This window comes from Lotus japonicus, chromosome 6 (assembly GCF_012489685.1).
Source record: "Lotus japonicus ecotype B-129 chromosome 6, LjGifu_v1.2".
NCBI classification, from domain to species: domain Eukaryota; kingdom Viridiplantae; phylum Streptophyta; class Magnoliopsida; order Fabales; family Fabaceae; genus Lotus; species Lotus japonicus.
The window spans coordinates 8453540-8471237 of record NC_080046.1 but is presented as its reverse complement, the minus strand read 5'-3'; the positions used below and the strand labels follow the sequence as shown (position 1 = coordinate 8471237).

General features: G+C 41.7%; 3 protein-coding genes across 5 annotated transcripts; 2 read left to right on the top strand and 1 right to left on the bottom strand.

The window, feature by feature from the left end:
- The first annotated feature begins 7290 nt into the window (after positions 1 to 7290).
- Positions 7291 to 9636, top strand: LOC130724834 (uncharacterized). The gene has a single exon (XM_057576105.1). The coding sequence runs from the start codon at positions 7291 to 7293 to the stop codon at positions 9634 to 9636; it is 2346 nt and encodes a 781-aa protein (XP_057432088.1).
- Positions 9605 to 14888, bottom strand: LOC130721964 (uncharacterized). 3 transcript variants are annotated; one of them, XM_057572550.1, is made up of 6 exons: positions 11505 to 14888; positions 11348 to 11436; positions 11191 to 11280; positions 10863 to 11114; positions 10754 to 10786; positions 9605 to 10603 (listed from the first exon to the last, which is right to left on the bottom strand). In XM_057572550.1, exons 1-6 carry the CDS (start codon positions 13501 to 13503, stop codon positions 9749 to 9751), a joined length of 3318 nt encoding a protein of 1105 aa, XP_057428533.1. In that variant the 5' UTR covers positions 13504 to 14888; the 3' UTR covers positions 9605 to 9748. The 3 variants fall into 3 exon arrangements, with proteins under 3 accessions (XP_057428533.1, XP_057428532.1, XP_057428534.1); XM_057572549.1 differs by having other exon boundaries at positions 9605 to 10786; XM_057572551.1 differs by having other exon boundaries at positions 9605 to 10786; positions 11907 to 14888.
- A 71-nt stretch (positions 14889 to 14959) lies between these two features.
- LOC130721965 (root phototropism protein 2-like) lies at positions 14960 to 17295 on the top strand. Its single transcript, XM_057572552.1, has 4 exons — positions 14960 to 15123; positions 15255 to 15324; positions 15413 to 16504; positions 16599 to 17295. Exons 1-4 carry the CDS (start codon positions 15074 to 15076, stop codon positions 17055 to 17057), a joined length of 1671 nt encoding a protein of 556 aa, XP_057428535.1. The 5' UTR covers positions 14960 to 15073; the 3' UTR covers positions 17058 to 17295.
- Positions 17296 to 17698: the final 403 nt, after the last annotated feature.

Here is a 17698-nt window from a genome sequence, read left to right as displayed (position 1 = left end):
TACAAATATGTTTGGCAGGTGGAGAAACACTCAATTGATAACTGATGGGAGGAATTCAATCACCAAGAAGGGTTTTGCTTGAATATGATCGATGAAACTCTGGTGAGGTAGGGCGGTAAGGTGATAGTCTCCATATAGCTCCATCTTCCATCGTGTTTGGGAGAGTCCATGTGATGAGACTACGACGCTCAAGTTAGAACCTAGGGCTTAAGGAACTTGAGATATGAAATAGATCATCTGCACCTTATGTTCTCATTGACTTGTCTTCGATAGAGGTTAACATTGTAAGATTCTAGATTGTCATGATTGTCTAGTGCAATCCCGCGCCTCTATCTTGGCTGTTGTGCACAACCACGTGAGGTGATGTGGTAAGGTAACTAATATCATTGGTTTGACAATTGATCATGAGCAATTGCGAGGACATTCGGTCAAACATGTTCGATTGGCATAAGGCGCTCGATTTCATCCTTAGACCAATAACCCTCAGAACAATAACCATGAGATTGATGAAAAAATAGGATGGTTACAATTGCATTCTTGCATTTCGCTTGATTTTGTAATAATATTTGTTGTTAAACATAATAAATTTGTTTATATCACATTCTTAGTCCTTTTTAAAACATACAAATATTAAATTTGTATTTTCTCATTATATTTAGAAAGCATACATTCCAGGTGCATATCAATATTTTTTCAGGTATATATGTATAGTTGAGGCGAAGGTCAATGGTGGACCACCATTGAACACTGTTAGATCTTAGAAACTATGAGTATTTTTTAGATGGGTAGTTATGATTGAAAAGATGATAAAATGGTAAATTTATATTCATCCTGCTTCACCGCTCTCACTGTCCCTCTCCCACGCATCCTCCTCTACGACTATAACCACATCACAACCTCCAAAACCGCCTCGCAACCATTTCCTTTTTTATCACATTTTTACTCATTTGTTCTTCATATCTCGCTCTTCTACTCATACCACATCAACTCGCATATCATATCTAGACTGGATGGACCAGATGATCATGAGCAATGAGAAAATGACAACTGTTGAAAGATGACACATTTAGCCTTCATACTTCAAGCGAGATGTCTTGTGGACTTTTGGACTAGAATATGGCAACTCGGATAAATCGCATTATGGGGGTTCATCAGTGGAAAATGGGCTAAAGAATTTGTGTCGGATATGTTCAAGGCAATCTAGACTCATCAAAGGTCTTTAGAGGCAATCTCATGTCCTTAATGAAGGCCAGAGGCGACCTCGCGTTTCTGACGACCTCTAGGATTTGCAATTTTAAAATGGTTTTACTGTTATGGACTATGTAAATTAGGGTTGGAGATATTTATTTTTAGCCTGTTGTCAACATTCTCATAATCACGACACTTGTTAACTATGTGTAGAGGGGAGGCGATTAAATTAGGGTTATGGGGACTCACCTCACCTATATGTAAGTCGTAAGGGTATTCACAATGTATGTGCTCACTCAAATATATGAAACTGAGATTTGAACAGAAACACTACCGCTTACTTTTCTCTCTTTTATTTCTTTCTCTCTAGAAGAGGAGATGAATTAGAGCGGTAAATGAGTTATTTTCCTCTCGTTGCTAACAAGCATTATTTTGGAGGGTTGTAAGTTTCGCTGCCACCAAAATAATAAGAACTTTAAAATAGCTGAAAATAATAACATGTCTTCAAAATATGCATATGGCTGCTATCACTGATGATAAAACATACCTTGCCTAATGTGTATAAGAAAATTCATGAAGATGTGGAGGAAAAGATGAGATGCAAAATAAGATAATGTAACTTTTAACCTTTAATGTCCCTCTCAAGAGAAAAAGGTTGATTTCTATTTTCTAGTACAAGTAATAATGCTCACATGGTGTTGACTACACAATTTTATATAATTTCGACCTATGTTGCATAATTTCGACCTATGAAGTCGAAAGTAAGGAGACTCAAGAAAATTTACCAAGTGCTAAGTGACTTCGGCTGGAAAGTATTTTTTCGAGATGTGAAGAATCCATTACGGGAGGCCGGTTGTTTTGAAGACAGTTCGCGAAAGACACGTAAGGAGCAAAAAAGGACACGTGTAGGACGAAGACATATTCAGAAGACACTTGTAATGGTTTTATCAATTGACCGTTAGAAGTCAGTTACATTTTTAAGTCTATAAATAGCAGGGTTGTAGAAAGAATAGGGGTACACAATCTTTACTCGAAAATTCTCAAGTGCTTACAATCAATCACAATGATTACAAGCCAAGTTAGAGTGAAAAAGTAGGGATTCGTGTAACACTGCATCTTATAGTTCATTATTATCATTCAGATTTAGAAAATTCATTTATTGCTTTTATCATTTAAACCGAATGTATTCGTTTTGTTTCTAATTTGTTATTAAATCTCTTTAGTTTTGAGTGACTAAATTTAATTTATTTTCACCAAAGAACCCAAGAGGACTCGAATCCAGTCCCAGATTGATCCTTGGATTCTCTATTTGTTTTACCAAAATTTGGTGTAAACAAATTGGCACACCTGGTGGGACCTCTTTGTGAAAATAGTTGTTGAATTCGGTTATCATTCAAACTTACTTAACCCACGTTTATGCGTTTAAGAAGTGGAAGACTAGTAAGTATGGCGAATGGTAGATCGAGAAGTGGTAATTCCCCTCCCGCGAATACTGGACCTTCGGCAAATCAAACCGGAAATCCCGGTGCTGGAGTGAATGTTGAGGGAAATGCCTTGAACTCTGGAACGGCACAGGCAACAACGACCAATGTGGCCGAAAATGTTATACCTGTGGTGACGCAAGCGGCTACAGTGCCCTCTCCGACGACTCCAGTCGTATCACAAATGGTTGCTGGGGCATCTCGCCCTCAACCGGTGAACATGCCGGTGAATCCGCCATTTGGGATGCCTCCAGGGTTAATGGCTGGAGTAGGGACATTTCCTGCCATATATTCAGATAACGTAATGTCAGTCGGATCCCCGAGGAATCAACACCAGGCTTCGGCCTCCAACGTCGGGGGTCGAAATAATATTTATCCTCAGGGGATGGCAGGGGCGAGTGTCAACCATTTAGGGACTTCGTTGACAAATACCTCTGTTAACGTATTGAGGCAACAAATGGATGATAGTAACCACGAAATGGTGAATATGTTGGCCCAACAAATAGGAACTGTGTTTAATCCTTTAATCCAAAACACAAATGAGTCGTATCAGCAGTTGACGAGACAAATGGGTCGAATTGCTGACGCTTTTGGAGTCCCTCGAAACGAGGTGGCGAATCCTGTGGGGGTAGCGGCGAATAATGCCGTCGAAATAAATGCGGTTCCTCAGAATGTTCCGTTTCAAGCAAATGCCGAGGTGGCGGTAGTGCAAGGTCGAAATCAATTGGATAACCTTGGTGGCCAAATGCCTCTGAACATTGAAAATCCTATCTTAATAAATCGGAATATGGATGCAGATAGGGTAGTCGAGAGAGTTAGACAAAATAACGTTAGGGGGCATCAAAATATAGCAGGCATAGTCGAACAGTTATTGAACCAACATGGATTCAATGTGGGTTATGCAAATCGACCCCATTTTGCTTCGGCTTTCTCCGAATTCGTCCTGCAAACAGAATTGCCTAGAGGATGGAAAGTTCCTAAGTTCACCAAGTTCTCGGGGGATACTGGAGAGTCGACAGTCGAACATATCGCTAGGTACCAAATAGAAGCAGGGGATATAGCAAATAATGAGAACCTGAAGATGAAATATTTTCCGAGCTCTTTGACTAAAAATGCTTTTACTTGGTTTACTACTTTGTTGCCTAATTCAATCCATAATTGGGCTCAGTTAGAGAGAGTTTTTCACGAACAGTTCTTCAGGGGTGAGTCGAAAGTCAGTCTGAAGGAATTGGCCAGCGTGAAAAGAAAATTCAAAGAAACCATAGATGATTACTTGAATAGGTTCAGACAAATGAAGTCGAAGTGCTTCACTCAGGTCCCAGAACATGAGTTAGTCGAAATGGCGGCTGGCGGCCTAGACTACTCAATTCGTAAGAAGATAGATACCCAACATCTTAGGGACATGGCTCAATTGGCTGACAGGGTCAGACAGATTGAAAATTTGAAGCTCGAAAAAGAAAAATTTAATAGAGTTCCCAAGAAGGGTAAAGTTGCGTTCGTCGAAAGTTGCGAATATGAAGTCGATTATGACTCTTATCCAGGCAACTGTGATGATATCGAACAGCAGGAGGTTGATGTGGCCGAATTGGTATCAGGACCTCCTTATGTTTGTAGGATGTTAAAACCCTATGAATCTAAAAATGCGGAAACAAACAAAGGTGTTGGTAAATTTCCTGTGAAAGCGTATAATTTCGATGTTACTAAATGCGACGCGATTTATGATATTCTGTTAAAAGATGGTCAAATTAAAGTATCTCCTGATCAAAAAGAAGTACCTTTCGACCAAAGGAAAGGAAAAAAGTTTTGCAAGTTTCATAATGTATTCAGTCACTGGACTAATAATTGTGTACGTTTCAGGGATCTGGTGCAAACCGCAATCAAAGAAGGACGGCTCAAGTTCGAGGAAAAGGATAAGGCTGCTATGAAGATTGATTCTGACCCAATGCAAATTGGCAACGCCAATTACGTCGAGCCAGCCGGGATAATGATGGTTGAGTTGTCTGATTTGAATCAGGTTGCTACTGGAGGAGATGATATCGAAGCTGTGGGGCCTACTCCAGGGATGGAGAAGGTCGAATTGTCTGAAGAGGGAATGGATGCTCCTTCCGTGGAAGAAGATGTCGAAACCGCTAAGAAGGTGGTTTACCCTCGGTCGGAGGAAAGCCTGTTGGAATTCCTGCAGCGTTGCCAAAAGTCTTACTCTGAAGTGATGTTGTGCCCAAGGTGCAGTGTCGTGTTTGACAAGGTGGCTGCTCAAGCTATAGAAGATGCTGAAATCAAGAAACGCCGCGCAGTAATACCGGAAAGGCCTCCTAGTTTTGGGTCCAGAGGACGAGCTGATTCTCCCTTCATAAGGGGAAGGGGAACTTTTGGGTTCGGAAGAGGGCGTGGTCGAACTTATATGCCACCAAGTCGAGTTCCGTTCAACAAGTGGATGGCAAGGGGTCAGGCGCCTCACCCTAAGGTTAAGGTGGTCGAATTGGGAAGTGGGTCTGCCTATATGGATAATTCTCGAAATCATAAGAATTATACCTATGTCCCAAGGCCGTATCTAGGTCGAAACCCAATGACAAAAACTCAATGGAGGCGTCACCAGAGGGAGAAAGCCTTCGAGGCAGGCCAATCCAGTTCTGAAAGGCCAGTCAAGTACCAACTTTTGGGCCAAAGTGGTGGGGCTCCTATGGTTCCTATTCAGGTGATTAAGCAGAGTATGAAGAATGCTGGGAATTGGGTGACTACTAACCAGGCAAAAGGGAAAGAGGAACAGTCTGAAGATGTCGAAATGAAGGACAACTTTGAAATGTTGGAGTCTGAGTTTGAGTCCATGTGCAGCTTAGTCTCGATCCTTCCAGAAGAGTTCGATGTGAAAACTGAAATCACTGATGATGAAGAGGATTACTACGTCGAGGAGGATGATGACAATCCACTGTGCTATTATGTGATGACTAAAGGAGGAATCGAAGATGATTGTGCTGTTTTCAAGAAACCAGATATGGAGATGAAAAAGCATTTGAAACCGCTTTTTGTGTGGGCCCGCATTGAAGGAGTAGGCGTCAATAAAGTCTTGGTTGATGGCGGAGCCGCCATAAATTTGATGCCAAAGTTTCTGCTTAAGAAGATTGGGAAATCTGTCGAGGATTTGCAACCTCATAACATGATGTTGACTGATTACGAGGGAAAAACTTCTAAGTCTTTGGGAATGTTATTGGTGGACACCACAATTGGTACTGTTTCTCGACCTACTCTGTTCGTGGTAGTGCCATCGAAAGCAAACTACAATCTGTTGCTAGGACGAGAATGGATTCATGGGGTGGGAGCTGTGCCGTCCTCCCTTCATCAAAAGCTGTCAATTTGGAGGCCAGATGGGGTGGTCGAAAATGTTGATGCTGACCAGAGTTATTACAAAACTGAAGTGGAGTTTGTTGACCGAAAGAATTTCGAGAAGCGGATGGCAAACATTGCTCCGTATGAATCAGAAGGAAAAGAACGCATGGAAGGTTCCACTAGTTATGCGATGAATCTCCATCCGGAGTACGGATTTCTTTGGAATAAAAACTTTCGTGCTCAGAATGCCACTGGAGAGTGGCAAATCGTTGAATTAGATGATTGAGTCGAGCATAGCTCGAATATCGGCCTATGCGGCCGAGATAAGAATAAAGACGGCCTTGGAGGCCGAACAATATATAGGAACGGCAAAGGAAGCCGAATATGAAGAAATTTGCAAACCGGAGGAGTGCCTAGATTTGGATCATTTTAATGAAGACAGATCAAAACCGGTTCTTGATTGTATATATGATGATGAACCCCTTGGATTCGAGCAATCTTTAGATCCCATGTTAAAAATGCAGGCTCAGGATCCTTTGGAGGAGGTTGATTTAGGAGATGGGACTAAGAAAAGGCCGACGTATGTAAGTTCGTTGATCGATTCGGGTTTTAAGAATCGGATTGTTAGTTTGTTGCAGGAATACAAAGATTGTTTCGCATGGGATTATGACGAAATGCCGGGTTTAAGCCGGGAGTTAGTGGAGTTGAAGTTACCAATTCGGCCTGGTAGGAAACCAGTGAAGCAAGCCCCAAGGAGATTCGCCCCGGAGGTGTTCTCAAAGATAAAAGAGGAAGTGGAGCGCTTACTTGGAGCAAAGTTCATACGAACAGCCAGGTATGTCGATTGGTTAGCTAATGTAGTTCCTGTACTTAAGAAAAATGGTAAAATGAGGGTTTGCATAGATTATAGAGATTTAAATTCGGCTACGCCGAAAGATGAATATCCCATGCCTGTGGCCGAAATGATGGTAGATTCTGCCGCAGGAAATGAATATTTAAGTTTACTGGATGGATATTCGGGGTATAACCAAATTTACATTGCAGAGGATGATGTGTCGAAGACTGCATTTCGGTGTCCAGGGGCACTAGGAACATATGAATGGGTGGTGATGCCGTTCGGTCTTAAAAATGCCGGTGCAACTTATCAGAGGGGCAATTTCTGGGATTCATTGTTCATAAGAAGGGCATTGAAATCGACCAGAATAAGGCGAAGGCAATCTTCGATACTCAACCACCGTCGAATAAAAAACAGTTACAATCTTTGTTGGGCAAAGTCAATTTCTTGAGAAGGTTTATCATGGATCTAAGCGGGAAAACCAAGGTATTCTCCACATTGCTTCGACTTAAGAAAGAACAAGAGTTTCAATGGATGGAAGAACATCAGAAGGCGTTTGAGGAAATAAAAGCCAGCCTAACAACGGCACCAGTCATGGCTCCTCTCATTCGTGGAAAACCAATGAAACTCTACATTTCGGCATCAGAGGAAACTATTGGCAGTGTGTTGGCTCAAGATGATGAAGATGGAATCGAAAGGGCTATATATTATTTGAGCCGGATCCTTAATGATGCCGAAACTAGATATAGTTTAGTAGAAAAATTGTGTTTATGTTTGTATTTTTCATGTACTAAACTTAAGTACTATATCAAACCTATTGATGTAACCGTTATTTCCCATTATGATATAATAAAGCATATGCTGTTCAAGCCCATTCTTCATAGTCGAATTGGAAAGTGGGCGTTGGCCCTTACTGAGTTTTCTTTAAGTTATCAACATTTAAGGGCTATGAAAGGCCAAGTAATAGCTGATTTTTTGGTTGATCATAGTGGGTCGAGAGAACAGGAGACGGTGGTGACGTTGAAACCTTGGGAAATGTATTTCGATGGTTCGAGGCATAAGAAGGGGACCGGGATAGGTATCTTGGTAATTTCACCCCAAGGAATCCCGACAAAAATTAAGTTGGGCATCGAAGGTGAGTGTTCGAATAATGAGGCAGAGTATGAAGCTTTATTGATTGGGCTCGAAACGGCTCTAAACTTGGGGGCTAGAGAGCTCTTAATTCGTGGAGATTCAGAGTTGGTTATTAAGCAACTAACTGGTGAATACCAATGCGTTAGTGAGAATTTAATGAAATATCATTCGAAAGCAGTTAAAATGTTAAGAAGTTTTGATGAAGTCGAATTATGTCATATCCCTAGGATCGAGAATGCTGAAGCGAATGTTTTGGCACAAATTGCGTCAGGTTACCGGCTACCTCGGAAAAAGTTTAAAGAGCTAGTAAAGGTCAAAAGAAAGTTTATTCCTAGTTTTAAAGAAAGGAAAGTGGAGTTCGAGCAGGAGGTATTGGTTATTAGTAATTTGGATGACAGTGATTGGAGGAAACCTGTTGTGAAATACTTGCAAAACCCAAACGCACCAATAGATCGAAGAACAAAGTATCGAGCTCTAAGTTACTTGATTTTGGATGACGAATTGTTTAAAAAAGGGGTGAATGAAGTTTTACTAAAGTGCCTAAGTGAAGAAGAAGCGTTTCGGGCAGTCAAGGCCGTTCATGATGGTATGTGTGGGGCGCATCAGGCTGGCCATAAGATGAAGTGGACATTGTTTCGACAAGGAGTATATTGGCCAAGTATGTTAAAAGATTGCATTGAATATGCCAAATCTTGCGCCGAATGTCAGAAGCATGCTGGCATCCAACATGTACCGGCAAGTGAGTTACACTCGATCGTGAAACCCTGGCCATTTAGGGGTTGGGCGTTGGATTTGATAGGTCAAATACATCCTTCTTCGTCTAAACAACATGACTATATAATAGTGGCTATCGATTACTTCACTAAATGGGTCGAGGCCATTCCGCTGAGAGGCGTCGACCAAGATACGGTTATTAGTTTTATTCAAGAACACATAGTATTTAGATATGGGATCCCTGAGACGTTAACTACTGACCAAGGGTCAGTATTTACTGGGAGGAAAATGGCTCAGTTTGCTGAGGATTTTGGAATAAAACTGTTAACTTCAACGCCATATTATGCTCAGGCGAATGGACAAGTCGAAGCAGCTAATAAAGTTTTAATTAACTTGGTTAAGAAACACATTAGTCAAAAGCCGAGAAGGTGGCATGAAACTTTGAGTCAAGTTTTATGGGCTTACCGAAATTCGCCCAAAGAGGCCACTGGAGTAACTCCTTTTCGACTTACGTACGGGCATGAGTCAGTTTTACCGATCGAAATATGCTTACAGTCCGTTAGAATTCAAAGGCAATTCGAGATTCCGTGTGATGATTATTGGAATATGATGTATGACGAGTTAATTGAATTGGACGAGGAAAGATTAAATGCTTTAGAAGTTATGATTCGACAAAAAGAACGAATTACTAAAAGTTATAATAAAAAAGTCAAGTTTAAGGCATTTAGCGTTGGAGACTTAGTTTGGAAAGTGATCCTTCCAATGGACAAAAAAGATCGAGCATACGGAAAATGGGCCCCTAAATGGGAAGGGCCATTTAAAGTGATTAAGTGTTATTCAAACAACGCGTATTCGATTGAGGAAATTGGAACGATTGCTCGAATATTGACGATAAATGGAAAATACTTAAAAAGGTTTAAGCCAGCGATTCATGAGATAAAGATTGATATAGAAATGTAGTGCATAAGCTGAAAATAAATATGGCGAAAACGCTATTAGAGAGTACATAGGGAAATAAAGTGGCACAGGCGCCATGTAAAAAAAAAAAACATGATCAATAGAAATAAGAAGACTAAAATGGTGGAGTGGCTTTCATGGGAGCATATCGACCCTTGAGTTTCTTAAGTCGCTTGTCAACCTTCGCCTTCTTGTTTTGAAGCTCAGAAATTTCGCCTTCAAGCCGATTCTTGTCTTTCACGTGAGAAATGGCCTTGGCAGCAACTTCGGTTTTTTGTTTCTTGAACTTGGCCAGATTGGCTTTGAGGGATTTTTCCTGTTGTTGAAGTTCGGCAATCTGTTTCAAAATTTCATTCAGTTGCATCGAGTCAGCTTCTTCGAGTAATTTGATGGAATCCACTTCGGTTTTAGCTTGGTCGAATGATTCAGCTGCTTGTGTGCACTCAGTGAATTTGGAGGCTAAGTCTTGACCGACAAGTTTGGCTTGATCAAGGGTCGAGAGTGATTCGTCAAGAAACTCTTGTAATTCTTGAATGCCCTTTTCTTGTTGATCAGTGAGGTCCTCATTGCCAAGGTCAGCGATAAGTTGCTTAATTTCTCGGCCTAAGTTAGGATTCGAGTTGAGGGCAGAGAATAGATCTTGCTCAAACGTAAGAGATCGCAGCTTGTTGATCATGGTGGTGGCAGTGTTCAGAGTGCTTGTGCCTTCGTTTTGCATAGATGATTCTTGGCTTCGACTGGTGCTAAGAGAGACTTGACCGCTGATGAGTTGCTCAAGGGCTAATACTGGGTCATCCATAGCAAGAGCGTCAAAGTCTTCGATAGGAATGGACTGAGGAGATTTCTTGCCAGCAACAGGGCTCGAAACCTCAAGGGCTTTTTCTTGGGTCTTCGAAACTTTGGCAATGGGTGAAGGGATAGGCTGACGGTCTTCATCAGTATCTGACTTTTCGGCCGAAGCACCAAGGTCCTGCGTAAAGGACTCATTGTCAGATGAAACATAACTAACTATTCGACCAGAAGGATATTGAATTCGTAATGGTTGAAAGTTTAAAAAGTCATCAAGACTTTGGCAGTCAGAAGAACTGGAATCAGAAGAGTTCGAAGACAAATGGATTACTTGAGGAGGGGGCTTTGGTTGCGAGGAATTGTCCTGAAGAAGAATGCAAAAGGTAAGTACAAGGATTAAGGGATAACCAAGAAAAGAGTGTTGAACGAAAAATACTTACTTGTTCTTGCTGAGTTTTGGTCGGAGAAGAAGCTCCCGAACTTTCGCTTTGAGAGGAGCCAGAATCTTCTTGGTCAGTTTCTGCTTGTTGCTCCTCTTGATTCGGCTCAGCCCCGGCACGTTTCTTTGCAGAAGAGATCGGTGGATTCTCTTCGTTAATGTCCGAGGCTTTAGAGTTAGCATTGTCTTGTGCAGCTTCATCTGGATCGACAGTCTTGGAAGAAATGTTCTCGTCTTCAGGAATTGGGTCTACCTGCAAAATATAAGGAAAGAAGATGAGTAAAAAAAAAAAAAAAAAAAAAAATGAGAAGGGTAGAAGATAAGATTACCAAAGTTCTTTCTGAGTCGTCCTTTTCGGACGAAATTCTTATTTTCTTTCGAGCATCCGAAGTCGAGCTTTGAGAACCTCTCTTTCGAGCCTGGAAAATATATAAGATATGGATTTGGAGTTGAATAAAGGGTAAAACAACACATTAACGAATATACCTTAGGGACGTTCTTTTGTTGAACTGGAATGCCTGTTGAATTGTCGGAACCTTCGTCTTCCTTACATGGAACCTTGGGTATTGGTTCGGCTGAAGGAAAAGGGGTATAAGTGCGAGAGTAAAGGAAAAAGAACAAAAGTAAGACGAGTCTATCTAACCTTGATGAATTTGTGTAAGGACTTGGACGTGACATGAGTTAATATGAATGTGTCCGGGGTAGTTGTGCAAGAAATATTTAGTCGAAGTAACCCTTTTCGGAAGTGGTAAAAGACTTTGTATAAAACATTTGTATGTAAAATGGTCGAGCCACTTTGGGTAAATAACAGGTAAAGCCAAAGCCATGTCACTGGTAGGAAAAGCTGGAAATTTTGGACAATAATGTCGAAGAGTGTAAACATATTTATCCACAAAAGGGGGAAAAAGTTTAATTTTTAAAACTTTGGCTTTGACCTTTTCTTTTAAAACTTCCGCCGCTTCCGAAAGGGTTAAATTCAATCGACCTGGAAGATAAACAGTTTTGAAGAATCTCTGAAATGACTGGATTTCTTTGATGAGCATACCTCGAGTTTTCTTTGTAGCCTTTTTCTGCACAGATTGAAGAGCTTCAGTCATCTTTCCAATACAAACTCCTAAGGTGGTCTGAATAGACTTGTAGTAGGTCGACCACCAAACTTCAAATTCTTTAGTGCAATAAAAGGATGGTTCGAAAGACAGAGGTTCAAGACGAAGAGCAGACGTCTTTTTGTCATAATAGTTGAGGGCTTCATAAAAAGAGTCGACATCTTTGTCGCAAAACCCTTCGTTGCAAATGGCATCCTTTTTTGAGAAAAGAGGGATAGGAACGATTTGACATAGGCCGAATTGTCTAGCCACAAGCTGAGGCTGGTAACCCAACACGTTCACCTCAGATTTTTTGAAACCAAGGGGAAGAACTTGAGGTCGGAAAAATTCCCTCCAGATGCTAATACTTTCAAGTTGTTCGCCCGGAGATTCGCATGGGAAAGGTCGGACAAGCCATTTGGGACCAGTAGTTGGAGCAGCAAATGGAGCAAGGTCGGGAGTAAAAGAGGTCATTTCCATAAAAGCAGTAAAAAACTCACGGAAAGTGGTTTCTGGATCGACTTTATCTTTGGAAGGAGTCAAGCAATTAAGTCGAAAAGCAGCAATAGAAGTCGAGACATTTTGTGGACTTGGAGTTGAGAGTTTGGTCTCAAATATGGCATTTAGCCAAAGTTGAAGAAACCATAGAGGTCCAGCAAAAAGGATGTTTTTCTCGGCTCCAGAGGGCTTCTGAAGAGAAGTGATGGCTTGACTCAAAGAAAGGTAAAGTTCGCCTAATAAAACTTTACCTAAACAGACGTCGGTACCTTCGTGCAGAAGTTGAGCAAGAAGCACAAATTTCTGAGGAACTTGAAGAGACTTGGAACAAAGGAAGAAAGCAGAAAGCCAGAACAACAAGAAAGCTACATGTTCCGAGTCGGAAACATTTGCAGAGGTCTTGTCGTGGTTTCTCAGAATGAAGCTTTTGTAAGTTAGATGGTTATAGTCTAATTTGATTTCTTTCTTAACAGGCCGGTCGAATGTAAAAGAAGAACCTGTAGGTCGAAGACCGGCAATAGCAGCTACATCTAAGAGAGTAGGGGTAATCATTCCCTGAGGAGTATGAAAGGTATTGGTCGAACGCTCCCAAAAGAAGAAAGAACTGGCTAACATTGCTGGATGGTAGACAATTTTCGACCTAGATAATTGGATTATGTCAAAAATCCCTAAAGTTTTCCAGAAATCTCCTTTCACTTTCTCGACTTTGTTTAACCATTCAATGTAGGGATTCGTTTTCACTGGAGGTGAAGAACGGAAAGCTCGAGGGGGGTCACCTAAAAAGGACAGATTGTAGGAATCCCTAAAGGCCAAGATTTTCTCATCAGGTAAAGGTGAAGGAAAGAATGCAGATGCATTTCTTGGGAAAGTAGTTTGGTAAGGTCCTAGATATGCATGCAACTTATCACCAATGGAGAAGGGAATAAGTACCTGGGAATTCCAGATCTTAATCTTTTCTTCTTCATTGGGAGGTTCTGGAACAAAGGTCCTCCCTTCAACTTCAATGGGTTTTAAAAGAGAAACCGCAGACGGAACCTGAGAAGAGGATGTGGAAGTCATGATGGTGGCCGGCGAACTGGAAGATGATGATGATGCAATGATGAAGATGGTGAAAGCTCGCGCAAACCGAAATGGTTCCGGTAGAGCTTTGGAATATCAAGGAGTTGCAAGGTTTTGGAAATGGGTTTTTCTTTTTCAGAGAGAAAAGCTAGAGGTTGAAGATGAAGTAGAAGTGGGAAGGTTTTTCCACCTATTTATAAGACTTAAGTCTGGGTAAGATGAGCGGTTGAGATTAGACCGGATGCCAAAACTTTGTTCAATGAAATTTAGTTCAATCCGTTTGAATTCTGAGTGGGGTATGGCAGTTTCTACCTTTTGGTTTCTCTTGAAGGACGTGTCTGACATGATTAGACATTTATGATAGTGGAGTGTGGAAGTTGCTAAAGGTTAAAAGAGACTTTTGTTTTGTCAGGAATGGAAAAGGAAAAAACTGACATTTAGTGTTGGGTCGAAATCATGTGAGACGAAAATATCATTTTTTCTGATCGAATAAATGATATTTTGGGGGGCATCTGTTGACTACACAATTTTATATAATTTCGACCTATGTTGCATAATTTCGACCTATGAAGTCGAAAGTAAGGAGACTCAAGAAAATTTACCAAGTGCTAAGTGACTTCGGCTGGAAAGTATTTTTTCGAGATGTGAAGAATCCATTACGGGAGGCCGGTTGTTTTGAAGACAGTTCGCGAAAGACACGTAAGGAGCAAAAAAGGACACGTGTAGGACGAAGACATATTCAGAAGACACTTGTAATGGTTTTATCAATTGACCGTTAGAAGTCAGTTACATTTTTAAGTCTATAAATAGCAGGGTTGTAGAAAGAATAGGGGTACACAATCTTTACTCGAAAATTCTCAAGTGCTTACAATCAATCACAATGATTACAAGCCAAGTTAGAGTGAAAAAGTAGGGATTCGTGTAACACTGCATCTTATAGTTCATTATTATCATTCAGATTTAGAAAATTCATTTATTGCTTTTATCATTTAAACCGAATGTATTCGTTTTGTTTCTAATTTGTTATTAAATCTCTTTAGTTTTGAGTGACTAAATTTAATTTATTTTCACCAAAGAACCCAAGAGGACTCGAATCCAGTCCCAGATTGATCCTTGGATTCTCTATTTGTTTTACCAAAATTTGGTGTAAACACATGGCCAGTAGCCACATCATTGTGCTGGCTGGGTGAAATTGAAATCTAGCGGAGCCAATGGGAACTTCTTGTCTGCACTATTACAAGCAGGTTAAAATGGACAGGACCAAGGGATGAAAATGACTTACTAGGATTTACCTTAAAAAGGGCCCCATATACAGAAAAGATAACAAATATAACACTCCAATTAAAGTCATAAACTGGGACCACAATCACAAAGTTCAATCCATGCAGATTAATGATTAATCACAATAACAAAGGTGAAGAAGCTACACCACTCAAAATGTCCTTATAATAGCCCTCATGGCATTACCCAATATTGTTCATCTCAATTCTCAAGTTCTCAACCACATCTATTTCATTCTCTTTGACTATAGTTTCTATCCAGCTCCCTCAACAAAAACCACAAGCTATTCATGGCGGCTCCCAATAGACTCTCTCTTGCCATGGAGAGAACTGGACAATGGTACACACGGCCACACTCAACTCCACTATCCTCTATTTTCAAAACCATACACCATGCATGCACATAATTAATTGTACTCTCTAATATCTATTAAGTGAACTAATTTCTGTACTGTACTGTGATTATTGCAGGATTTTCTCCCAAGAAATACCGACTGATGTTATAGTTCAAGTTGGAGAAGCAAGTTTCTGTCTCCACAAGGTACCCAAAACATTAACAATGATATAACTTCATCCATTAATATCTGAGTTTAATTGCTTACTAAATATTTTGAATTCTGTTGTTACAGTTCATGCTAGTGAAAAAAAGCAACTACATCAGAAAATTGATATGGGAAGCAGAGGAGAGTGAACTCACCACAATCAACCTCTCTGATATACCAGGAGGTGCTGGAACCTTCGAGAAAGCAGCCAAGTTCTGCTATGGTGTCAACTTCGAGATCACAGTCCACAACGTCGCCGTTTTGCGCTGCGCCGCCGAGTTCCTAGAGATGACCGATGAGTATTGCGACAACAGCCTCGCCGGCCGGACGGAGGATTTTCTATCTCAGGTTGCCTTCTTCACACTCACCGGCGCCGTCACCGTCCTCAAATCCTGCCGCCACCTTCTCCCCATCGCCGACGACCTCAGCATCGTCGAACGCTGCGTGGAAGCCGTCAGTGCTAAGGCTTGCAGCGAGGCCAATTTCCCCAGCCGCTCGCCGCCGAATTGGTGGACGGAGGAGCTCGCCGTTCTCGATGTTGATTTCTTCGGCAGAGTCATCGCCGGCATGAAGCAGCGTGGCGCCAAATCCATGACGCTATCCACCGCGCTGATCACCTACGCAGAGCGAGCAATCCGGGACCTTACCGGTAAAGGAATCAGGTCATCAGATTCCAGCGAAACCGACTCCAGAGTGAACCAACGGAAGCTCCTGGAGTCGATCGTGGAACTCTTCCCCTCGGAGAAAACCGTTTTCCCGATCCACTTCCTCTGCTGCCTCCTCCGCTGCGCGATCCAACTCCGCGCCTCCGCCACCTGCAAAAGCGACCTCGAGAAGCGGATCTCGTTGATCCTGGAGCACGTGACAGTGGACGACCTCCTCGTGCTGTCGTTCTCCTACGACGGCGATAAACTGTTCGATCTCGAAAGCGTGCGAAAGATCGTATCAGGATTCGTTGAGAAGGAGAAGAGCGGCGCGGTTTTCACCCCCGGCGAGTCCAGAGAATCTTGCTCCGCCGCGACGCAGCGCGTGGCCAAAACCGTCGACGCGTACCTCGCCGAAATCGCTACCTACACCGAACTCAGCATCTCGAAGTTCAACGGCATCGCCATCCTCATCCCCAAACACGCGCGTAAGATCGACGACGATCTGTACCGCGCCGTTGATATCTATCTCAAGGTAAGAAACTAAGATCTTAGATCTAACAACACGCGCCGTATACTCTGGTGAATCGAAACGACTTTGCTTAACGCGATTTTGTTGATTTTTTCAGGCGCATCCGAATCTGGATGAGATAGAGAGGGAGAAAGTGTGCAGCGTGATGGATCCACTGAAGCTATCGTACGAGGCGCGTGTGCACGCGTCGCAGAACAAGAGGCTACCAGTGCAGATTGTGCTACACGCGCTGTACTACGACCAGTTGCGGCTGAGGAGTGGGGCGGATGACGGCGGCGAAGCCGTGGCGGAGAGGGAGCAGCTTCAGACGGATGTGACGTTGGTGAGGGAGAACGAGGAGCTGCGATTGGAGCTGATGAGGATGAAGACGGTGGTTTCGGATTTGCAGAAGGGCGTTGCTCCGTCGTCGAGTAAGAAGATTAAGTTCTTTTCCTCTGTGTCGAAGAAGCTTGGGAACTTGAACCCGTTTAGAAACGGGTCGAAGGATACGACCCATTTAGAAGATGGGCCTGTGGATTTGACTAAGCCCAGAAGAAGAAGGTTCTCCATCTCGTAGTTTATATTTAGGTTTAGTTGGGTTTTCTTCAAGAGCTTTCTGATTGATTGATGCTGTTTGATTTTATTTTTTTATTTTTTTGAGATTTTTTTTCGTAATTATGTTGTGTATTTTGTAGAATTTGTGCAGTTTGAGTATACATTTTGTAAGGAATCATATGCATTACTACAATGTTCTAATGGACGAAATGTTACAATGTTTGTTCTTATAATTGCAAACCTCTCATCTGATTGTATAATTTCACAGCGGTTGCAGCTCCTTTTTTTTTTAATGTTAAGACTATATTTGTTTTGAAAGAATTAAAGAAATAAAATCATTTGTGAACTTAGAACGTGTTTGTGCTGTTAACTTCTTTTGCTATAGGCAGGAAGAAAACCATGTTTGGGAAAGAGTTATGCTTGGTGTGAAATGTCAAATGGAATATGAGAGATGGTACATTGATTAGGTTCTTGGGGGACACTTGGCTTGCTTCTGGTACAATCTTGAGACAGTATATGACCATGAGATTCCGCAGCAAAACCTTGGATATAGTCATATAGTGGCATAAATCCTTAGCTGTATGCCTCGTAAGTCCTAACTAGTTGTTAAGGAACATAGTATGTTGTATCTTTGGGTCGCTAATTCGAATGGATGTTGTAGAC